This window comes from Mya arenaria, chromosome 4 (assembly GCF_026914265.1).
Source record: "Mya arenaria isolate MELC-2E11 chromosome 4, ASM2691426v1".
Lineage (NCBI taxonomy): Eukaryota > Metazoa > Mollusca > Bivalvia > Myida > Myidae > Mya > Mya arenaria.
In genome coordinates, this window is record NC_069125.1 from 12,810,049 (window position 1) to 12,832,813 (window position 22,765).

At 34.0% G+C, this 22,765-nt stretch overlaps 1 protein-coding gene across 2 annotated transcripts in view; it reads left to right on the top strand.

The window, feature by feature from the left end:
- Positions 1–2,437: 2,437 nt before the first annotated feature.
- The window catches only part of LOC128231713 (small G protein signaling modulator 1-like), a 69,398-nt gene continuing 49,070 nt past the window's right edge, over positions 2,438–22,765 (top strand). For both annotated transcript variants that reach the window (XM_052944820.1, XM_052944821.1), the window contains exons 1-4: positions 2,438–2,598; positions 14,665–14,740; positions 16,111–16,288; positions 18,020–18,157. In XM_052944820.1, coding sequence (XP_052800780.1) covers positions 2,509–2,598; positions 14,665–14,740; positions 16,111–16,288; positions 18,020–18,157 — 482 coding nt within the window. In that variant the 5' untranslated portion in view covers positions 2,438–2,508. The remainder of the gene's footprint in view (positions 2,599–14,664; positions 14,741–16,110; positions 16,289–18,019; positions 18,158–22,765) is intronic.

The window sequence follows — 22,765 nt, forward strand, 5'->3', positions numbered from 1 at the left end:
CCAGGCGGGGTGACGTTAGCTGTTTTTTCAGCAGGACGCCTGAACAAAACATATAATAATGAAATAATAATAATAATAATAATAATAATAATGATAATGATAATGATAATGATAATGATAATAATAATAATAATAATAATAATAATAATAATAATAAATGTTGATAACAACAGTAACAATAATAATGATGATGATGATGATGATGATAATAATAACAATAATAATAATAATAATAATAATAATAATAATAATAATAATAATAATAATAATGATAATAATAATAATAATAATAATAATAATAATAATAATAATAATAATAATAATAATAATAACCACCACCACCAATAAATAAATAACAATAATACTTATAACATATTTACAGATATACCTGTACAAAACCCATATTATAATCAATGTGCTGCTAATAATTTCAACAACGAATAAAAACATGTGCACTTTATAATCACGTTTACATTCATACGATATAAATGATATAAATATAATTTTTTCCTGAGTATTACATTCCAATTCTAATCAACTTAATTTATTCGCTCACCGTCATATGTTCATTAAGTGCAAATAATTGTGTTCATATAAATTGGCATGAACATAGTATATGCCCCAAAATATGCAACCTTATGTCGACTAACACTTGCCTGTATGTCTTACGCCTCTGATTCGATCTGGGGTTTAAGTCGGCAACGTCCATACAGAAACTCAGGTCGAGCCGAGGCACTGGCACTACTGTCTGAGAGTCCCGGGGCCTGCCACTCCGGCTAATGGCTCGCTCACTGTCAATCTCAATATCGAAGAAGGCATTATTGTCTTCAGAAGGGGAGCCATGTCCATGGTTGATATTCAGGTTTCTTGGCGTCGAGGTCAAACTTAATGGCGTGTTCTGGCGGAAAGTCTTAGAGGGTACGAGTTCGTTTTCACCCTGTCTACTGTCGGCCATATGGAAAGTGCTGGAATACCTCGGGGATACATCCTTTTCCGGGTAAAAGCCCAACTCACTGAGAGAATCAGGCACGGTGTTCCGACCAGGCGTCAATGGTGAGTCAATTATGACTGGAATGTTACGAGTGTCAAAGACCGGTAACTCCTTCTCATAGTAGCCGGGAATGGAGGACAACAACGAACCAAGCATTAGGTCGTTCACCCGAGAAATGGCAGCTGCTTGGCCTCTGGAAAAGTCCCTGGCGTGTGATTTCAACCTGACTGCAACTTCAATCTCTACAGGAAAGTCCGTAGGTGTTACTGACCTAGCGGTGTCGATGCTGAACACAGGAATTGTTCTGGTTTCTGTTGACGGAGAACAGTTCAAGTTTGGTGCGCAAACTACAGACAACTGGACTTTAACTTGTCTTTGACGTCTTCCATCTACATGTCCTTCGGGGACATTGCTTTCGCGATCTGTGAACATTTCGCCAGCAGACACGGGGCGTGTAGAACGCATCGTTAAGTCTTGATTTCTCGAGGGTGAATATAGATCACCTAGTTTGGCTGGAGGAGCCATGGACATTTGACTGGCACAAGGCTCTATGTCACAGTCCACTTTCGCCCGTTGCTCATTTGGTAATTCTAACGCACGGGTCATGCTAATAATTCGTAATATCAACCGTTTTCATCTAAAATATTATTATTTTTTTTGTGATTTTGTATGCTTTTTCACGGGAGCTGTATATTATACGACTTACTCTGACAAGTTCAGTGTAAACAATGACGTTGGAAACTGGCAGTCCGTTAGTAACGACCAATCAAATCGAGATCACAGTTGTGACGTCACGACGTCAATGTTAAAAAATAGACGAAAACTGTTATGAACGCTGTAATTAGAATAAAAGGGATTTGTTTAAATACGTTTTATTCGAATATTGACTTATTATTTAAAAAAAGCTATATTCACTTATATGTTACTCTATATGTAAATATGTATATGACTGATATGTAGAATTAAAGACGTGTATTTATACATGTATAATGTATGGTTATTCTCAGTATATTCACATAAAGTTTTATGTATCTATCTTAGCATTGTTGCATATGTTTATATGTATTTGAGTTATTGCGCGGCGTCACCATGGCCATGTCCAACGTATATATAATTATATATCATAGTTGCAGAATCCTCGTTTGTGGTGAGTGTTGACTGCATTTTGACAGGTAACTAATGTCTTGAAACGACCCCTATGCTATCTACTTCTTTTCGCAGCAACATTATTCATACGCGTAAATTGTATTACCAGCACTTAGAAGATGTCAACTATACTCGTAAACATTAAAACATTGAGTGTTATTTCAAATGTCTAATGCAAGAAAATATACTGTATTTTCTTGATTTTTTCAATAGAACGGAGCGAGATTTTAGGGACTACTTTCTGACATGTTTAGCATCAAAACATGTGCACTCAGACCATTATTGGTTTTCTAATAAGAAACAGTCAATCAATGATGGTGCTGGACACAGGGTGGAATTTGTAGAATCTGGATTCCGTTATTTGGTCCAAAATGTCTTCGACACTACTTTCCAAGCGATCCATGTCGCTAGGGGACCAACAGGAAGCCCGACAGACCCTTTTAAGGGCTGTCAAAAAAGAGGTTAGTGTCTACTGTCTTTAAGTTTAAGGATATTCTGGCACCATGTGTATTGATCTTTCATGAACATAAATAATTCATGACATTGTTTATTGGCATTGAGAATCCAAAACCACATGTTTGTGGTAAGCCAGATGTACATGTGGTGTATAATAATGCATTTAAAACATACAGCATGAGATTAATTTACATGTAACAACTACATTTTATAGGGATCAGAAACTATTATATGCAATCCTGCCATTGACCATAATGCTTTTTTTTTTGATGCCAGGTTAATTATTGCTGAACCATTTGTGATTGCTTCAAATACTGTGTAGAAAAGAACATTATTAGTCAAGCTGATGTCGTTCCAGTGTTGCAATTGTCAGTAGAATTGGCAGCAGTGTTTTCGTGGCATTTCTTTCAATTTTTTTTTAAATAACTCTGGCAATTACTCTGAAAAATTTACTGGATTTTTATATGAAGCTTTGTACACAATTGTTGCAAAGGACAGTCATGAATGCACACATCGGTAGCAAGGCCCATAACTCTGGCTTAACTTATTGTTGAGTTATGCCCCTTCTTTGACTCAAAAGATCAAGAGACATCAGTGCATTGACATTCATTTTGCAGTGGTCATGAATGTTTTTCTTAATTCTACTCAATGCAAACTGACCCAGCCTGTCAAGACAAAAGCATATTTTATGCTCCAAAATAAATCCCTATATATTGATATTTTTAACCATCACTGGCATCATTTCATATTGGGTGTGGGAAGTGTTGATATTGGGTGTGTACTGACATAATATAGCATATAGATTCCTGAAATTATGCTTGTTTTTATCTTTTGTACACATTTGATTGGCGCTGATTACATTGCATGAACAAAAGGCAATTATATTAATTTTGAAAATATCATTGTGAGAAATAATTTTTTTTAATGATATTTATAATCCTATGAAATAAAAATGTTATTGCTTATACATGTTGTACCTGCAATTATTCTAAAAACTGAATATATTTTCCTATTACATGCATTTTTGAAACGTTTAATGAAATATAAGATTGGATTATCAGTGTTTTATTTAAAAAAAAACAACTGAAAATGGGGCCATATTTACAATCCCCCAAGTGTCTTTTTTCTTACAAAATTTGGACACAAAATTCACAATCCTAAAAGATTAAGAACAATTGTAGTAACTCTTTAACAAGTCAGCTGGTATGGATACATCTAAATGCAATCTTATTCTCTCTCAAAGTTCTTGTAAACAAGTTCTAAAATTACTGGGGGTTATAAAAAATAAACTTATATACTGTATAAAAAATATGTTTCTTTGTAAGAAATGTTCTATGTATATTCATAATTTTAGGAAATTTGTCGCGATTTTCATAATTCAAGGACCCATTCACAAAAAAATGTATAAAGTGATATCAGTATAAACACACCATTTGTAACAGTGAGTTTATTAAAATATGATGTCTCGGTTTCTCTTATCAAATTTCTGCGAAAAAACCCCAAATGTGAATTAATGCTAATAACTTGAAAAATTGTGCCAAATTTTAGTCAACTCAGACGTCATATGGGAAATGACTTCATTGTTTGTTCTCCCATATGACGTCAGTTGGCTAAAATTTGGCACAATTTTCCAATTTTATATCGATATTTCATTTATTTGATGAATTATAACCACATAATATTAATATTTTATATTTGAGTGTAAGATTTACAATCTATTCCACATCAAGATAATGCACCAGTCAATTGTAACCATGGCCCCCCCAGGTCCTGGGCCCAGGTCCGGGGGTATACCGGTGATAGCCGGGGAAATGGGCCATGTTTTTACCTTCCAGGTGGCCCCACAGTGCCGGGTGAATGCGGTGGTTTTGTCTATGCGCCAAGTATAGCGGGGAATGGGCTTTAGCTAGGGTCCCTGGGTGCGGGGGCATTTTGCGGGGGTTTTACCAGCAGTTCGTCCCGGCAGGGCAGGGATTTTGCCCGGGCTTGGCTGGACCAAAAGTCAAAGTCCCCGCTATTCCCTGGACCTGGGGGGGCCGTAGTTACAATTGACTGGTGCATAATCTAAAGTAAATATTTTTATAATTTTCGATGTTGGCCTGGTTAAATATGTTACTGTGTCTTACACTGGAACACACAGATCTATATCCTCTGTATACATACAAACACAATTCTGTAATTATTCCAATAATTACCCATCACTATTCCTTTTGAATATAAATGCATGTTCAATGTATGCACAATATTTTATTAATGAAATATAGGATAAGGGCTTCCATTTTACCAAATACGTTTTGAAAATTCAAAAAGGCCCTTAAAAGACACTTGAAAAGTTTGACTGAAGGGTCAACCTGACCATTTGTGTGCCATACATACTGTCGCATCCAGTTCCAAGAACTTGATAGCCTAATTTTATAGCATTTTATTAAAATTGTTATGTTTTACTCTAAAGTCTTCACTTCACTTATATAATGTCAGAGTTACTTTTTACTTAATAAAGTGTATTTGCTGTACACCCTTAGGTAATTTCGTCATGTGTTCAACTTGTTTTCATTCAGTAAATTGTAATGGCCTTGTTATAGTCTACTGGCGCATTGAAGTGCAAACACACAGGTATTTTACATACATAATAGGCTTGTTTCAAATGCAGAACTTACTTGATTGAAAACAATGGAAAACGCTTACTTCCATTTTCATTATATATAAAACTCAAACTCAACACTCATCAAGGGAAATCATCGTTTAGAAGTGATTTGGTCAAACTTGGTTGTTCCGGTCGTAAATTGATAGGAGTAATGCACCAGTCAATTAACCACAGCCCCTGAGGTCCGGGGGTATACTGCCAATAGTGCCTAGTGAATGCGGTGGTTTTGTTTTCGCATTGAAAATAGTGGAGAATGGGCCTTACCTAGGTATCCTGGGGTGTGGGGGCATTTGGCAGAATTTTACCAGCAGTTTGTCCCTGCAGGGCGGGGAGTTTACCCGGGATTGGATGGACTGAAAGTAAAAGATCCCGCTATTCCCCTGACCTGGGGGGGGGGGCTTGGATATAATTGACTGGTGCATAATGGTTTGCCAATGTAACAAGTTGTATGTGTACCGATATGAACAGATGCTTGATTTTATATCACAATTGGCGCATTTTGAAGTGTATTTAGGCCAATTTCTCCCCTTTTCTTACAACTTAATGATCCCCTGGACATGTCTTATTGACTTATTATATTCTCCCTTCGCCATCAGCTTTGATGAAGGAAGAAACTGTTTTTGTTCTCGACAAACTTGGAACATTGATAGATTGAAATGTGAATTTGTGCACCTTGCAAGTATTGTAACTCTGGGGCACTTTGTTGAAATTTATCTCCCCTTATTCATAGGTGTAAACAAAATTGGGCCAGGCCATTGTCCCTATTCAAAGGAGTATATTGAAACAGAAGATTTATGGAAGCGAATGTGAAACTTGTGTACAGTGAAATAATGATTACTCTTGGTCAAATTGTTGCAGAGTTATCTTCTCTTTTCTTGAAATTGCTTAAAAGAGTTTTTTAATAGGCATAACTTCCAATTACTTGAACAATTTGAATATAACTCTGATCAACAGCAATGTTAAATTGTAATAAAGCACCTGAATTAAACTTATTGTCACTAAATTCTTGCAAAGTTATTTGTCTTTTCCCTTGTACTATGAATTCCATCAAACATTTTATCACCAGACTTTTCTCGAAAACAGAAAGGAGTTCAGAAAAACTTATAACATCAATAGATGACAATGATAAATTGTGCATTGCAGAAGAATTGCTCCTTTTGGACTCATTATTGCAAAATATCTCCCCTTATATTTTGGTTAAATTCAAATAAGTTAAAAAAATGTCTGAAATATTTCTCTGAATCTATTGGGACAAATTTGATAAAACCTGAAACTTTGGCGGCATTTTTATCTCCCCTTGTTTTCGTCCATATTGCCTTCTACGCTTCAAATAAAAATTCTTGTAAATTGTTCCTGTTCAGGGGAGACATAAGTTTTTGAATGTGGCGCCTATGGAAAACATTTTAAGTTATATTATGGACATGACTTTTTATTCATAGGCAAGAACTGCATTGATTGTTATGAACATGTTTTGATTGCTTTAATGAAAGAACTGTGTACTCTGTTGATATTGAGGCCCATATTTCTCGATATGTCTTGAGATCTGTAGTCCCAAAAGTATAAAGCTAGGCTCACTTTTTTGTTTTGGTATAGTTTGTATTAAATGTTAACAATTGTAAGACATTTTGGAAATTATATGTAAACTATCTTTATGATAATCACCATCAACTAATTTTATTTAGTAAAATATTAGGATTAAGTATTAAAAGAATTTGGCTTAATGAAATTAGATACTTCAGCTTTTTATGCTTAAGAACTTTTGAAAAATTGGAGCCTGATCAGATGAAGAAACAGTGAATAAATTGGTCCATCCAGAAACGGTGATTTGGCTTAATTGCACGCAATTTTGAGAATTTTCTTTTCTAAGATGAAGCTCTAAGATCCACTCAGCTGCCAATAAGATTTTCGAACATGTTTTTTTTCCCTGTCTTTTTTTGATGTGGAAATTTCAGACAACCAAATCAATTTATCAAGAAAGCCATTGAGACTTCTCTAACCGCTATTTTATTAGGTTCATTTGTGGTTTTACCAATACTTGTAAAATGTTATTGTTCTCAGAAAACGATTCCATTACCAGCCATGTTTTTCCTCACGGTTTTGTAGGTTACTAATCTGAAAGCCGCAACTTGCCTCACTGATCATATTGGCTTGTCTCTTCTCTGCCCACGCATTGACGTAAAACGTCCTCCTGGAATTGAAAACTTCCCATATCTGAGTGCTGTACCGACATAATTCAGTTACAATGCCACTACCGCAGTGTTTTGAATCCTGTTATAAAGAAATTTTAATACATTTTGAAAATTATGGAAATTTTCGTCTTGTGTTGAAATTGCATTAATGTAACTGAGAATCCGTAGAGATTTAATAATCTGATCTTATTACAAAGATAATTTTCAAGCACATATTTTTGCCTAAGGTTATCATGATAAGAACACTTCCATAGGTTTGATGAAAATTTCCAGGTGATATTTTTATATCTGTGCATCGAAACTAGAACATATATATTTTCTTATTAGATCAATAGCCAGTGGCGCCATGATGATATTCACTAATGTCTTCAGTCTGGGACTTAGACTTAGAAAAGAGAATTTTTGAATGTGATTATTTATAATTAATTAAGTAAAGCTAGAAATGTGTGAATAATTGTCCAACTTTGCATTTGACAATTAAGTTTAAAGGGACTAGACACCAGATGATACAAACGCGAAATTTGTCAAAAACGTAAATAAAATTATATCATTGAATCTTAATAACTAATGTATCACATCACTCACGACACATGTATCTTTCAGTTTTTGTGTATTTTTCCAATTTGAAAAATTACTGGATTTGTCAACCATCTAATCACGTGGCTTTCACATGCCGAATATAAATGTTTAAAACAGCTAAATTCAGCTGAAGCAGCGACAAAATATAATTTTAATCATATAAAATGATGTAATTTCGACCTCATACTAGCTCTCATACCAGCTAATATTAGCAATTCTAGTCTTGTTTTGAGGAAAAACTGCAGTATTTGTCGATTTTGGAACCATCTGGTGTCAAGTTCCTTTAACTGATATTACCCGTATGATACCAATTATAGAATAAAAGGATGATTTGCATTTTCACGTCTTGTCTCTCAAACTGGCAGACACAATTTGTTAGTAAATACAGACCCTGAAATAGATGAACTAAACTTTAATCCATTTAATTAATAGCATGTAAAACAAATTAATATTTTTAGTAGTAATTAATTTACTGTACATTTCATTGTAATTTTCGTTGTAAGCTGGGCTGTTCTATTCAGCTTATCTAAGAAAAAAATAACGTTGTTGACTTGTAAACTTATCTCATAATATGTTCATGAGATATTTTTGAACCTTCATACACATTCACTATTTTTTTGTCAATATTTTTGTCACCAGTGTCAATATGAAATTCAACAGCGGGGTCACCTTGTCAGCGAGTTCATGACAAAATATCATACAATCAAGAATTTCAGTTAAATAAAGATGTTAATTAGTTTTAAGGTGTTATAGCTACTTAAAAGATCTGATCATACAAAAGTGATCCTTGCATCGATTAACAAAATAGCTCTTATATTTTTTGCAAGGTCCATAACTCTGACTTGTACAAGTCAGCTGATGACACCTGACAAGCAGGTTTTGACTGGCCTGCTGTAGACACCTCCACCATGGAAATAGACTTTGAAAGATATTAAATGCCTTGAATTTCTCCGACTCCAGGGATTTTGAAATTTTGAAATTTTTCCCTGCTCCATGGATGAGATTTAGACAACAAATTTGCAGTTTTCAATACCCTGTGTGTGTCTGCCAATTCCCCCCCCCCCCCCCCCCCCCCCCCCCCCGCTGTGGGAAATTATTAATAGGTGTGTTATGTATAAAGTATCAAAACATGTTGAACATTAGAAACCCCATGTGTTACAGAGTATTGAGACAGAAACTTGGCGGAATTTCCTAATATAGCAGTGTAATAGCAAAACAAGAGAAATGGTTAACAAGATCTCTTGTAAATCCAATCTTCAAACTGCCAAAACCAGGGGATACATTTATCCGGTCACGCGAAGCCTTTCTCTCCATGCTGTTTTGACACGGGAAATTCTGACAGGCTTGGTCACAGATGTACTTGGCGAAATGTATGCCTAATTATGGAATTTGCCACCTTTTGTTTGTCATACTTTAAGATTGATTATCGTAATTGTACATTTTATATTCTAACTGTTCATTCATTTAAAAATTACTAGAACAAAATGAATTTATTTTTTGTTTATTGTTTACTTCAGTGGTTCTTGTGTTAAAAATAGTTATTGTTTTGCTTTAACATATTTTGTTTTTCAATTCATACTTGCTGTTTAGGTAATATTGCAATTTCCCGATTTCTTACGTCAACTTAGACTTATGTATCGATCTGAGGTCAACTTATATTTTGGTATTGAACTGAAGTCAACTTAGATTTTGGTATTGATCTGAGGTTTTAACTGAGATTTATGTATCCATCTGAGGTCAACTTATATTTTGGTATTGAACTGAAGTCAACTTAGATTTTGGTAATGATCTGAGGTTATAACTTACCATAGATTACACGATAAAAATCTGCAAAAATCCACGAGATTCGAATACGACATTCCGGATCAAAGCGCAGTACTAATAACCCTTTTATTATATACATTACTGGTTAGATCACTTAAAGGCCACATGTTTTCATAATAAATGTCATTTTAACGATGCACTATTTTGTTTTATAACATCATTTTAACATACCACAACAATACTTGTTATGACATAATATGGTCGTATTGCACTGGAGTGGAATTATTGCACTTCAGTATTTGCAATATATTTTTTGCGTGTATATTAATGATGGGTATATAATAAAAACTTATATTACGGTAATGTATTGATATGAAGTCAACTTAGAAAAATGTATCGAGCTGACATCAACTTAGATTTATGTATTGATCTGATGTTAACTTATATTATTGTATTGACTTGATGTCAACTTAGATTTTGGTATTGATCTGACGTCAATTTAGATTTATGTCTTGATCTGACATCAACATATATGACTGTGTACTGAGCTGACGTCAACTTAATTTGTATTGAGCTTAAGTAAACTTAGATTTTGGTATTGATGGGACGTTAACTTAGATTTTGGTATTGATGGGACGTTAACTTGGATTTTGGTATTGATGGGACGTTAACTTGGATTTTGGTATTGATGGGACGTTAACTTAGATTTTGGTATTGATGGGACGTTAACTTAGATTTTGGTATTGATGGTACGTTAACTTAGATTTTGGTATTGATGGGACGTTAACTTAGATTTATAATACTTAAGCTGACGTCAATTCAGAGTTATTCATTGAGCTCAACTTAGATTTATATATAATTTGCGGGCTGAAAGTAAGACTGTTGTGATAGAAGATGAAATAGAAGGTGCTACAAGAGTCTTGCACTAAGGATGTCTGTCAAAATCCAATGGATTAGAGGTGTTTCAGGAATCAAAAACATCTTTGGAAACAATCTGGCAAGGTCTATTTCCTGAACGGCGATCTCACCCGGTCTGTCGAAAACCCATCTGTAAGGAATCAACAACAGGCTGAAGTCCCATAATTTATATGCATACAGCCCCAACTGATTAGGTAAAACATGTTAAATGCTGGTACCCTTCTCAAAAATGTGTATCATTAATGCGCATTTAATCTTCATTTAACAAAGGAGTATTGGCACTGTATTTTTAAGATTATTTTTTTCACTTCAGAGTGAATTAAAAGTGAATTAAATTGAACTAAAATGCTGTGACTGAGGCATTTTTACCTTTTTCTGCATGAGTCGTATGAAGAAGAATACACTTACATAATACTCTTCAAGTGTATTTTTACTGGAATAAAAACTGCACACACAAAAAAATACATTAAATGAGCTTTTTACAATTGCAGGCATTTTTAAGCCTATTTTTGTTCATCAAATTTTGATTAAGAAAAATATGCTTTTAATGATAGCACATGTAATACACATTTATGCTGTGTAGCATTCATTCTGAAAGTACAACAGAGAAAAAAATCTGAGGAAGAAAATCAATGACAATTTGGAAGTAACACATACAAGTGTTGGAGAACCGGTCGCAGATATACATTGATTATTCTTGCTATTGACGTCACTGGTCCAGATTTCAAGACAATAATTTCATCTGATAATAAATTCCAAGAAAAACAAAGCTGCGGTAGCAGATGGAGAAATACTTTTTCTGAATGAATGCGGTTAAATCTATTTATAAATGTAATTCAATTAATTTATAAACGTAATTGAGTGTATTTCCTAAAGTGAAGTTTCGACATCCATTAATACTATTAAAAAGGCTTCCCAGAGGACATGCACAATCCTTAGCACACAAATTACCTGCAATATATTAAAACCGGGTCACATCCACTAGTCAATAAATGGATATTTGGTTTATGATTTTGTAATTAACTAGAAAAGTTCTGATGTATGTGCAAATAGATTCTCAATTTGGTTGCCTAAGTACTTAAGTAAATTGCTTATTTTCAGACAACTTCTGAAACCAACTCATATTGATATTGATATTGTTGTGCAGTAACAGATCAAATTGACCTTGCAGTGCAAAAGGAAGCTAAGATTTATCAGAATTCAAGCAAGAACACTGGTACTAACGTCAACTAGGGATTTAAAATCGATCTCAAATCGTAATTGATCATCAGAAATAATTGGTCATGCCATTTTCGATATATTAGCTTTACTATCACCCAGGCGTCATTGTTGTCATTGGTGTCATTGATTGTAAGCATGTGACATTTATCTCAATATTTCTCAGCAAATACTTCATTTATTGCATTGGGTTTTTACACATGTCACAATTTCCAAAACATCCAACCTACTAAACAAATCAAGTGACATAACTATACCTTTAATATAATGCAAATTATGGACATTTGATTGCAACTGGTTTTGCATGTAAGATCACATAAGTAAAATCCCTGCGTCTATGTGATGTATTGCATTGAGACTTTATACAAAGGTACTCAACCATCCAACCTACTTAACAAATTCAGTCAGATATGAATCTTGCATATGATAAATTTGATGAACCATTAATATTATTCGACCCGTGATTTATAGTTAAAAGTGTGAAATTTTCAAGCACGTGTTTGCAACAGCTCTTGTTGATTATATAATTTAATTTTAAAGTTCATAAATGTTTTAAGTTAAGTGGTATAAATGAATTATGAGCTGTGTTTAAATGTTAACTATGTCTAAACATGAGAGCAAGTATTCTTAGGTTTGGAAGAAATTTTCCAATGATAATTAAGCTTAAGGTTTTTTTGCTTAATACGAATACAATTTATGCTGATGCTCTTAAACGTTCTATAATAAATTCTATTAAAGTTATTCTCAACAAAATCTCATTATGTACCATACGGTTTGTTGTGCTTATTGCAAAGTGACTTCAACTATACTAAATATTTCAATATTTTTGGCAGATACCAATTTAATACAAAGTACTAACTACTAACTATTTTGTAACACAATGGAGGTCGAGTGTAAATTGTTACTGACGTTAACTGTGTTAAGGGTGTTTGGTGTGAACTAGTGATGTTCCGATGATCGATTATTACTGAAAATGGATTTATTGGGCATGAAATCGTTCTTGAAATTCTTTTCTTTCATTATTTGCATTCAGTTAATTTCAACCAATCCTTCAAGTTCGTTGATACATTTAGTAGTGTTCAGATGTTATTGTTAACAATCTGACTGAAAGCAACAACAACACTTAATAACTTCAAACATACACATTACATAAGCATCCCTAAGAATAACAAGTTATTATACAAGAATAAAACTACAATAAAGGTATTGTCAAAAACCGATTGTATTATTGTTAATCGGTTACTTGAGTGGAACCGATCAGCAATAGTCAAACTGGAACCGATTCCCAACACTAGTGTGATCATTTCAATGTGGCGCTTCAACAATGACCATGACAAAACTTTAAATACACCATTGGTTTTCCTTTCACATTGAAGAATAAAATGCTGAAATGGTAAATGTCCTATTGGCTCACTGAACACACTTTTATACACAACCTGCCTGCTATAAATACCATTTTTTCCCATTCAGCAAGCTTCTTAAAGGGACTCTCTCATGTTTTTGGACCAAAAATTAAGTTTCCTGCTAATGCATAGATTGTAAACACTCATTTTATCGTGATATTACTCTATAATATCAAAATTGCAGAAAGTAATCCAATTAAAATATAAAAATATTTTCATTTAAGTGGAGTGTGAACCCAGCCGGTCAAGTCAAGAAAAGTCAGAAAAATGACCCAGCAACCACAAGGACTTATACAACAGAGATGGATATTTTGACCTTTCAACAATACATTGATAACATCACATGATAATGCCAATCAACCAATCACACAACCATGAATCATTATAGCTCATTAGTAACTGTATTGAAAAATAAGGTCTTCAAAGACAATATTTGAGCACATATCAACATTTGCTGAAGGGTTTCAGCTCTCATTGTCTTAGTTTTAACACTCCTTATTATTTGCCACACCTTATTTTGTAATAAAAAAGTGCATTTTACAAGCCATAAGAGTCCCTTTAAAATCCATTTAATTCCATTATCAGTCATGTATAGAGTCATAAACATCAAACGCTTTTAACAATTACCCATCACCTAGATGGTAGGCGGAGTTGAAAACCCAGGACTGACCAATCAGCAGTCAGTATCTGCTACATCATGCTGTGTAAATTAATAAAATTGTCCTCTGATCTCTTGGCTTCAATGAATCAGTTCATTACTTTTGGCAGGAATAGGTTGTGTGTAGCCTAAATTATGCAATAGGATATGGGTTTTTATGCATTGCATCAGCAGCCAGAGCAGGTGCATTAAAAACAAATGGTGCCGATGTTATGGTTTTCATTGGAACAAAGTGTATTTTCATGCAAGTTTAGAGATAAGAAAAGCATCATGTTCCAGTCCCAGAACTGGGAAAAAGACCCATGAAAGGAACACGAGCACATGTATTAGGGCATGTGAATTTGATTAGACCTTTATGCCATACCAAGTTTGTTTCCTTTCACATTGAAGTATGAAACACTAATATTGTTCATTCTTAAATATGAAACACTAATTCCTTTCACTCTGAAGTATGAAACACTAATACCTTTCACTCTGAAGTATGAAACACTAATACCTTTCACTCTGAAGTATGAAACACTAATACCTTTCACTCTGAAGTATGAAACACTAATACCTTTCACTCTGAAGTATGAAACACTAATACCTTTCACTCTGAAGTATGAAACACTAATACCTTTCACTGTGAAGTATGAAACACTAATACCTTTCACTCTGAAGTATGAAACACTTATAAATGTTTGTTTCCTTGCTTTCAGGTGAAGCAGATAATGGAAGAAGCGGTGACTCGCAAGTTTGTCCATGAAGAAAGTAGCAGTATTACTTCCCTTTGTGGTAAGTTCTCCATTGCTGGTGTTTTGTACCATGTTGCCAAGGACAACATTCATGACAAATTTGTGGTATAAGTGAATAAAGCTGTTATTCATTTGCAGAATAGTTATTTAATGGTAAAGCTCCGACTGCATGTAACATTGTGGTTGTCCAGTTAGTGCAATGGTAAGATCACTCGCTTCTCACCAAGGCTACCCGGGTTTGATTCCCAGCCAGGGTGCATGTGAGCTTGGTTAGTGGTCTCCAAGTCGAACTAGTAGGTTTTCTCTGGGTACTCCGGTTTCCCCTTCAACACAAGGCCACACTCTCACGCAACATCGTGCCAACGTTAATGACTTAGTATAAGTTATCATTACTTTCTTCATAATCGTTGTAAAAAATATAATGTATACATGTAATATTCTGATATTAAAGGAAAAGTGCAGAAGAAAAAAAGTAAACACTCTTGAACATTGTTGAATACAGGTATTAGTGGTTGCACAATGCCATTTCTAAATTTCTTTACATGAACTGTTTTTGAACATGACAAAAAGTACATTTTTCATGTGAAAATGAATGAATGTGGGTAATGATTCCAATAAGACCTTGCTTCTACTAAGACTTATTAAATGTATTTTTGATGAGTTGACAGAATTTAATCACTCATTATTGTCAAATGAGATCTAAGAATCACGAATTAGCTAAGCCACATTCACATAGCTGATACTGAACCAAGAATTATTGCTTCATCATAATATTTTTTTATTCTCAAAGAGTACTTCCTTGTTATCTTGTGAATGTCATAGGTATCATGTTTGGATATGTCTGGAAAAGTGAGACTTTAATAAACTTTACTGTACTTCCTGAACAATAAAATTCATCTTGTCCATGGAAGAAGGTAATCATATTAGAAGTACATATTCTATCAATGAAGACTTTAAAACGAGGTTCTATTGTGCAGAAATATTCTTAAGAGCCAATAAAACATAATTTTTAACCGGCTTTATTTGTGTCGCCTACATAGCGTTGAAAACCCAAAGGGAACATCTTGTCTGGCTTTGTCATCCATGTATTCATGAACAGTCATGTTGCACTTCCTGTTCTCTCTCTAACTTGAAAATTTCTTGTCCAATCTTCATGAAACTTGGTAGTAATTTTTATATGTATATTATTGGCTCATAGATTACCAGTCAGATTTCTGTTAACATTCTAGAGTTATGACCCTAAATTGTCATATTCAGATTCTCTGAATTCTAGTTTTGTTAAAAATATAAATCAAAATAGTTAAATATCAATGGAACTCTTTATCTTACAATTCAAATATGTGAAAAATAAAACAGTCTAATATGAAGATGTTCTAAAATGCATTTCCATGTTATTATTTTTCCAAACAGGGGCTGTAGAGGCTTGTTTACTACATGGACTACGTAAGCGAGCTCTGGGGTTGTTTAAATTCAGCAACACTACAGCTCTGCTGCAAAAAGTTTCCAAGTCGTTTGAGCCAGCTATGGAGGTCGTTCGACTAGTCAGCGATATTGAACTGAATAATGAACCTTCAAGAACTCAATCAAGGTTAGTAGAAAAATTGTGGGAGATTCTTTCATTATAACTATGGAGTAATTATCCTTCAGATTCAGCAAGGCTTTAAGTCATAGTCATAGCAATAATATTGATGAAACTTAGAGCGAAGGTAGCTTATGTGAAGAGCTAGCTTGGGAGATGGGGTCAAGGTCACTGTTCCTAAAAATAGAAAAATGATTTTCTGCCCAACAACTTAGTTAGAATTGATGGATAGTGATGAATCTTAGTGTGAATATAGCTTATATGAAGCTGCAGATTGAACTTGCTTTTGAGGGTGGGGAAGAAGGTCAAGGTACTTTTGTTGAGTGTAAGTTAAAAACTTAAGGGTTTTTTCAAAAAGAAGACAACTGATTTTTTGAGAATATTTTACAAGGTAAATTAATTTTCCTGTTGATTTATAGAAAAACAAAACTTTCTTACTTTATTGGGTAACAAGTTTATGCCTTAATCCAGCTTATGGTAGCTTTAGCAGAAGCCGCACTCTTGCAGCATTGGTGATGCAGTATTGATTAGAAATTTGATTGACATCTTGTAAGATTTCCATTGCAGTATTGATTAGAAATTTGATTGACATCTTGTAAGATCTTTTCTTAATTTCATTCTAACATTCAAGAAAACATTTTATTCAACAATCTCTGCAGGATCTGTGTATCATCAATGCTGGAAATAAGACTCTGCCTCCAATAGGCGGGTGCTGGAAACTAAACTACATATGCTTTCAAGTGTAGCATGTAGAATTTAGAATTTTTATTAATTAGCAAATGACATTTCCAATATATTAGCTTATTGGTATCACTCTCATTTTTCTCAGATAAATCTATGTGATTTTGTCAAAATTTGGCAATACAAAATATAAATTTTATAAAGACAAAAACATAAAAAAGCATAAAACTTATAAATCTATATAAAGTGACCGCTTATATATTGATATATATTTCCTTTATATCAGTGTATGAATTTCATAGCAAAGACATGAGTGGATTTAAATTTCAACTTCTCATTGGAAGGAATTTCTGATAATTTTGTGTTTAATGGTCAAATATCTAAAAGGTTTCCCAGTAAGTGCACATATAGCACTGTAGTGGTTTAGGCTAAAGAGTTTTTTGTTGCTAACAACGATGTTTAACAGGCCTGTTTTCAGTTGTTTATTAATTATTTTTTTTATTTCATTCTATTTTTAAATTTTGAAATAACATGTATTTTTAAACAAATTTATATTAAACAAATTTATATTTGAAAAAATGTCTTCTGAAGTAGTACTACATAAGAAATTTAATTAGAGTAATTTTTAGTTACGTCTCTATTTGATAAAAGTAAAGATAAAGTCATACAACAAATTAATTGGCTATAATTTCTGATTGCCCATAACAAAAACCTGGTTTCGTCGCATTGCGGCGCTTCTAGTTTTTTTATTGCGCTGCTTTGTTTCATGTAACTTTGATATTTCAGTTATTTTTGGATTAAATGCTGATTAAATGTAATGCCATCAGCAAAAATACTTCCTGCAGAGGAAAATTAATGTTTTCATTTTTGTGAGGTTTCGAGCTTCATAGCTATTTTAACGAACTTTTGAAAAGGTTCTATAATTTAATTTTACACAATGTAGTTTATTTTGTAATCCTATGGCATTGTTAAAATTTGTTTTTGTCGTTATGGTGAACACCTCAACATGACTCATTTACTCAGATGACAATCCAATGATTTCTTATACAAAACTTTCAGGAAGTCCTTAGATACAAATAAGAATCAGACCAAGAGACAGACGTCGATCTCCTTCAGCCCTAAATACCTCTGGATACGGGTGGCCATCTTTGAAAAACAGCTGGCTAAAATTTTGGACTATTTAGTGCAGAACCACAGGTAAGTCAGGCAGGCTACGTCATAGTTTTAAATCTATCCAAGCAGCCATTTGTTTTCCACAGCTTGTCTTTTGGTTAGTTGACTCATTAAAACATTTTGAATCAGGGCTTCTAAAAACCGGCAATTTGCCGGTCTGGACCGATTTTGACCAAGCCAGACCAATTTCTGTTTCAAAAAGTGTAAAAAAAAATCGGTCCAATTTTTTTTCTCTTTTTTTTATAATTTCCGCCAAAAACGACTAGTCAGTAAAATTTGTAGAAATTATAATACACAATCCTTCTTGGGTCATTCAGACATTCAAAATTACTCCCAATAAAAGTGTCCTGGTTACCATCAGACCACTGCGACCAGCTTCTTTTTCCGCTATGTTGAACACTCGATATCTATTAATTAACAGACGCTTGCAATCGTTCCTGCCCTTATTCTTTAGGACATCAACAGAGAAGGCTTGATTAACTAGAGTCTCAAAGCTAAGTGGGTTGCTTACGTCATTTTAATAAAATATAATGAAAAATTTGTTGTCTATATCAGACTTGAAGCTAAAAGCTTTGATTATGAATATAGATATATTTGTTTATTAAAGATTATCAGTTGAATGTTGATCCACTGAAGTAGCATTTGTCAAATAAATCACAATACTGTTACACTTTTTGTCGTCTGACCGCTTACCGCCGGCCGCAATTGATTACGATCGCAGCGTTTCTTGTTAGATTGTTTACAAGCCCTCTTACGAGTTGCTACATTGCGAAAAAATATTGACAGAATACACATCGCGAAAGTAACATAATTCTTCGGACATTTCTAATATATAATCGGACTTTGTAACCAGTCTTTTTTTGGGGGGAGTTGTCGCCGGGTTTGGACTGATTTTATCCCGGTTTTGAATGGTTTATAGTCATAATTGAATTAATATTGACCAATCAATAAATATTTTGGATAACTTGAACCAAACCAAAGAATTAACCAGTTTTATATAATTGGCTGCAGCTGCTTTTTTGAAGGACTCTGCTGTGACTTTGACATACGATCATAATGATTGGATGATTTTTTATTGGTTATTTTTGGATGCCTGATTTTGATTTGATCTTTAGCCAGTTTAAGAATGATAAATTGTCATCCTAGCGCAAGAACTCAATAACTGCATATAGAAATAGAAGAAGATTTTGAGATCTTGAATTAAGGCGTGGCAATCAGTATAAAGTGCTACAAATTTGAAATACTAGTCTGTCAAACATTATCAATTGTACGTGTTCAATAGCTGACATTTGATGCATTGTTACTAAATCATTAATCATAAAAAGGTAGAAATCTTTCCCCAATGTTTCAATTTTTTAAAAATACTTCATAATGAAATTGTGATTTAAATTGGTCAACAAAATTTGACCTTCATGTATGGTACGTTCTTGAAATACTTTTAATAGCTTGACGGAATATTGCTAAATGTCTCATTGGTAGCAAACTGAATTATAGTCCGGACTTCCATGATTCTTTTATAACCTTTTGACGCTTTAATTTTTGTCATGGGTTACTTCCCTTTGAAAATCCAAGTTTTTTATCAACATGATAGTCAATAAAAACAATATGGTGGATTTTGATACCTGCTGGAAACTGCTTATGTCTTTGAGGTAAAGATTGATACTTTTGCCTGTTAATAAAACCATGAGCGGATTTAAGGTAGCAGCCCCCCTCTAATCGTCCTAGTCGACTTTATGTCAATATGGGAGAAAAAAAGTAACGAAATACACTCAAAATGCACCATTTCGGACATTAAATTTGGTGGATTGGTGTGTGTGGGGGGGGGGGGTGCAGTGGTTATGCCCCTAAGCAAAGCACCATCTAACATCAATTCCTGGATCCTTGGATCTGCCCCTGAAAACTCTGTTTTAGAAGATATCTTTTTGTATACCTTCCAATATTTTTATACGCCTGAAGGGTCGTATTATGTTATGGCCTCCATCGTCTGTCCGTCCGTCCGTCTGTCCGTCCGTTAGCAATTCCGTGTCCGGGCAATAACTTTGTAACTAATAAAGCGATTTTCAAATAACTTTATACAAATCATCACTACATTAAAAGGATGTGTCGTGCGCAATTTCCAGGTCCATACCTCAAAGACAAGAATCACCATGGGGGTGCGTTAGCAAATCTGTGTCTGGGCCACAACTTGGTCACTAATAAAGTCATTTTCAAATAACTTTATACAAAGCATCATTACATTAAAAGGATGTGTTGCGCACAATTTCCAGGTCCATACCTCAAACACTGGAATCACCATGGGGGGGACGTTAGCAATTCCATGTCCAGGCCATAACTGGGTTACTACTAAAGCAATTTTCAAATAACTTTATACAAATCATCTCTACATTAAAAGGATTTGTCAAGCATGCTTTCCAGGTCCGTACCTCAAAGGCTAATTTCACTGGGGGGCATTAGCAATTCCGTTAGCAATTCCGTGTCCAGGCCACAACTTTGTGTTACTACTAATAAAGGAATTTTTAGAAAACGTGTCCAAGCCACAACTTTGTAACCAATAAAGCAATTTTTAGATGACTTTATACAAATTATTGCTACATTAAAAGGATGTGTTGTGAGCACTTTCCAAGTCCTGCTACTTTTAAACTTGTATTCTCAGATTTTCTAAGGAAGTTTCAGATATTCGATTTTTTTTATAAAAATATTTCATTTCATAAAATCTGATTCCATATTAGTACATCCTTCATTGCACTACTTACCAGTATGTATGTTGTTTTACAATTATTCTATGTTGTAAAAAAATACTGTTGAACAAAGGTTTTTATTAGCACTGCTAACTTAAGTATCATTAAAGTTTCAATATTGGAAGTTTAAGCCTTTGTTGTAAACACTTCACACCTAGTAAGCAGTATACTAGCCTAACCTAAATGTTTATTAAAGACCTCAAGCCGAATCTTCTTCGGGCGTATAATGCTCCGTTTCGCAGTGCTCTTGTTTAAAATAAGTGTGGCTAAATTTCAGCCACAAGGCTTTTGAGTTTTTCTATGGATTTGTCTTTGACTTACTCCCTGAGAGAATTAAAAGTGAAGGGAAGTCTCAGAAGCTTGGACTACCTGAATTAATGCTTTTGTTATTCAGTGTGAATAGTTTTTCCCTGGACTTGACTTTTGTTCATAAATCACAAAAGACGTTGATTTAAAGGAGTTGACATTTCACTATTTTTTTTTATGGGGGAAATAGAGGAAAACACCAGGAGACAACTTGGAACACTCTGGCACGTAAACAAGGCTAATACTGTCCGCTAAGGGAGCGTCAAGTTTAAATGCATTGGTCTGTTTTCGCTGCTGCTAGAATATTCCAAGTCGAAAATTGCTGTATTGATTTTGATAGTGAAGTGTCCCGCTTGAAGATTGTCCTCTTTCATCTGTCTTTGGTTTGTTTGTCCGATTGTGGTGATGTGGATTCAAAATGACAGCAAGAAAGTGCCCTGAGCAAAACATGGGGGATGAAATATCGGACTGAAACCATGCTTGATTATCAACATTATCAGAATGGTTATTTTGAAATTGAAGATATGCATGAAAAGGACCAGTTGCTAAAATTTGTTTCTAACTAATATGCATAATAAAAATTGACATTTGTTTTGAAAATGACACTCCTAAGCATTTTAATCTAGCCATAGTGGATAAAAGTACTTGAGTTCGGCAAAAATCTAAATTTTATCATGTACATTCAGATAAAAGTTCTTACCAGTATATGTTGTAATTTTACTAAAAGCAATAATTGACTTTTGGAAATCATAATCAATTAAAATGCACTACTGAGGAGCGAACGATTGACCTTCCGATGTACTTAATCATCGCTTTCTACTGTACATTACACGGGTTTCTCTATAATTTATAGGGTAAAAAGCTTTTGAGAGAAGCCCCTGTGCTGTACAGTACTGGTATAAAAGTTTTATTTTTGGTTCCATGCAGAATGTTCACAAAAACAGTCCTTAGTGTTTGCCCAACATTGTCAGCCAATCAGGGGCGCTAGATTTTTAAAATGTTCAGTTTCTTATTTGTGAAGAATCGTTACTTACTGCTGAAGACAACTCCTCATGAATAAGTAAACTTCTATAACTGCGCAATCGCATAAAGTCACGCCTACTGTTTGCATTTGCAAAGGCTCGATGGCTGTAAGTGTCAACACTGATTTAAATAACGTCACACTATCTTGCAGTGATTGACAGGTCATTTTGACAGGCGCACAGATTAATTTTAAAGCTGATGCAATTTGGGAGGGGCTAACACTGAGTCGGTTAGAATTTATTTAGTAATTTCTTCGTGAATAGGAAACCACGGTCACTTTGCTGAGCTCTGCATCCATAGGTTACTTATTCACAAAGAAATTACTTAATAAACTCTAACCTATACACAGTCATATATCTTATTTGATCTTTTACTGTTCTATTGAACACCAAAGTTATTAGTTTCACACAATTTCTGAGTTTCTAAGGAAACCTTTCACATGTAAAAAAAAAAGTGATCCGTCCTATTCCTATAGAAACATTTAGTGCATTCTGTGACATAAACATCATAAACCTCTGTTCAGTATGTCAGTGATCAATACACCAGTGAGTTACTATTAGGGCAT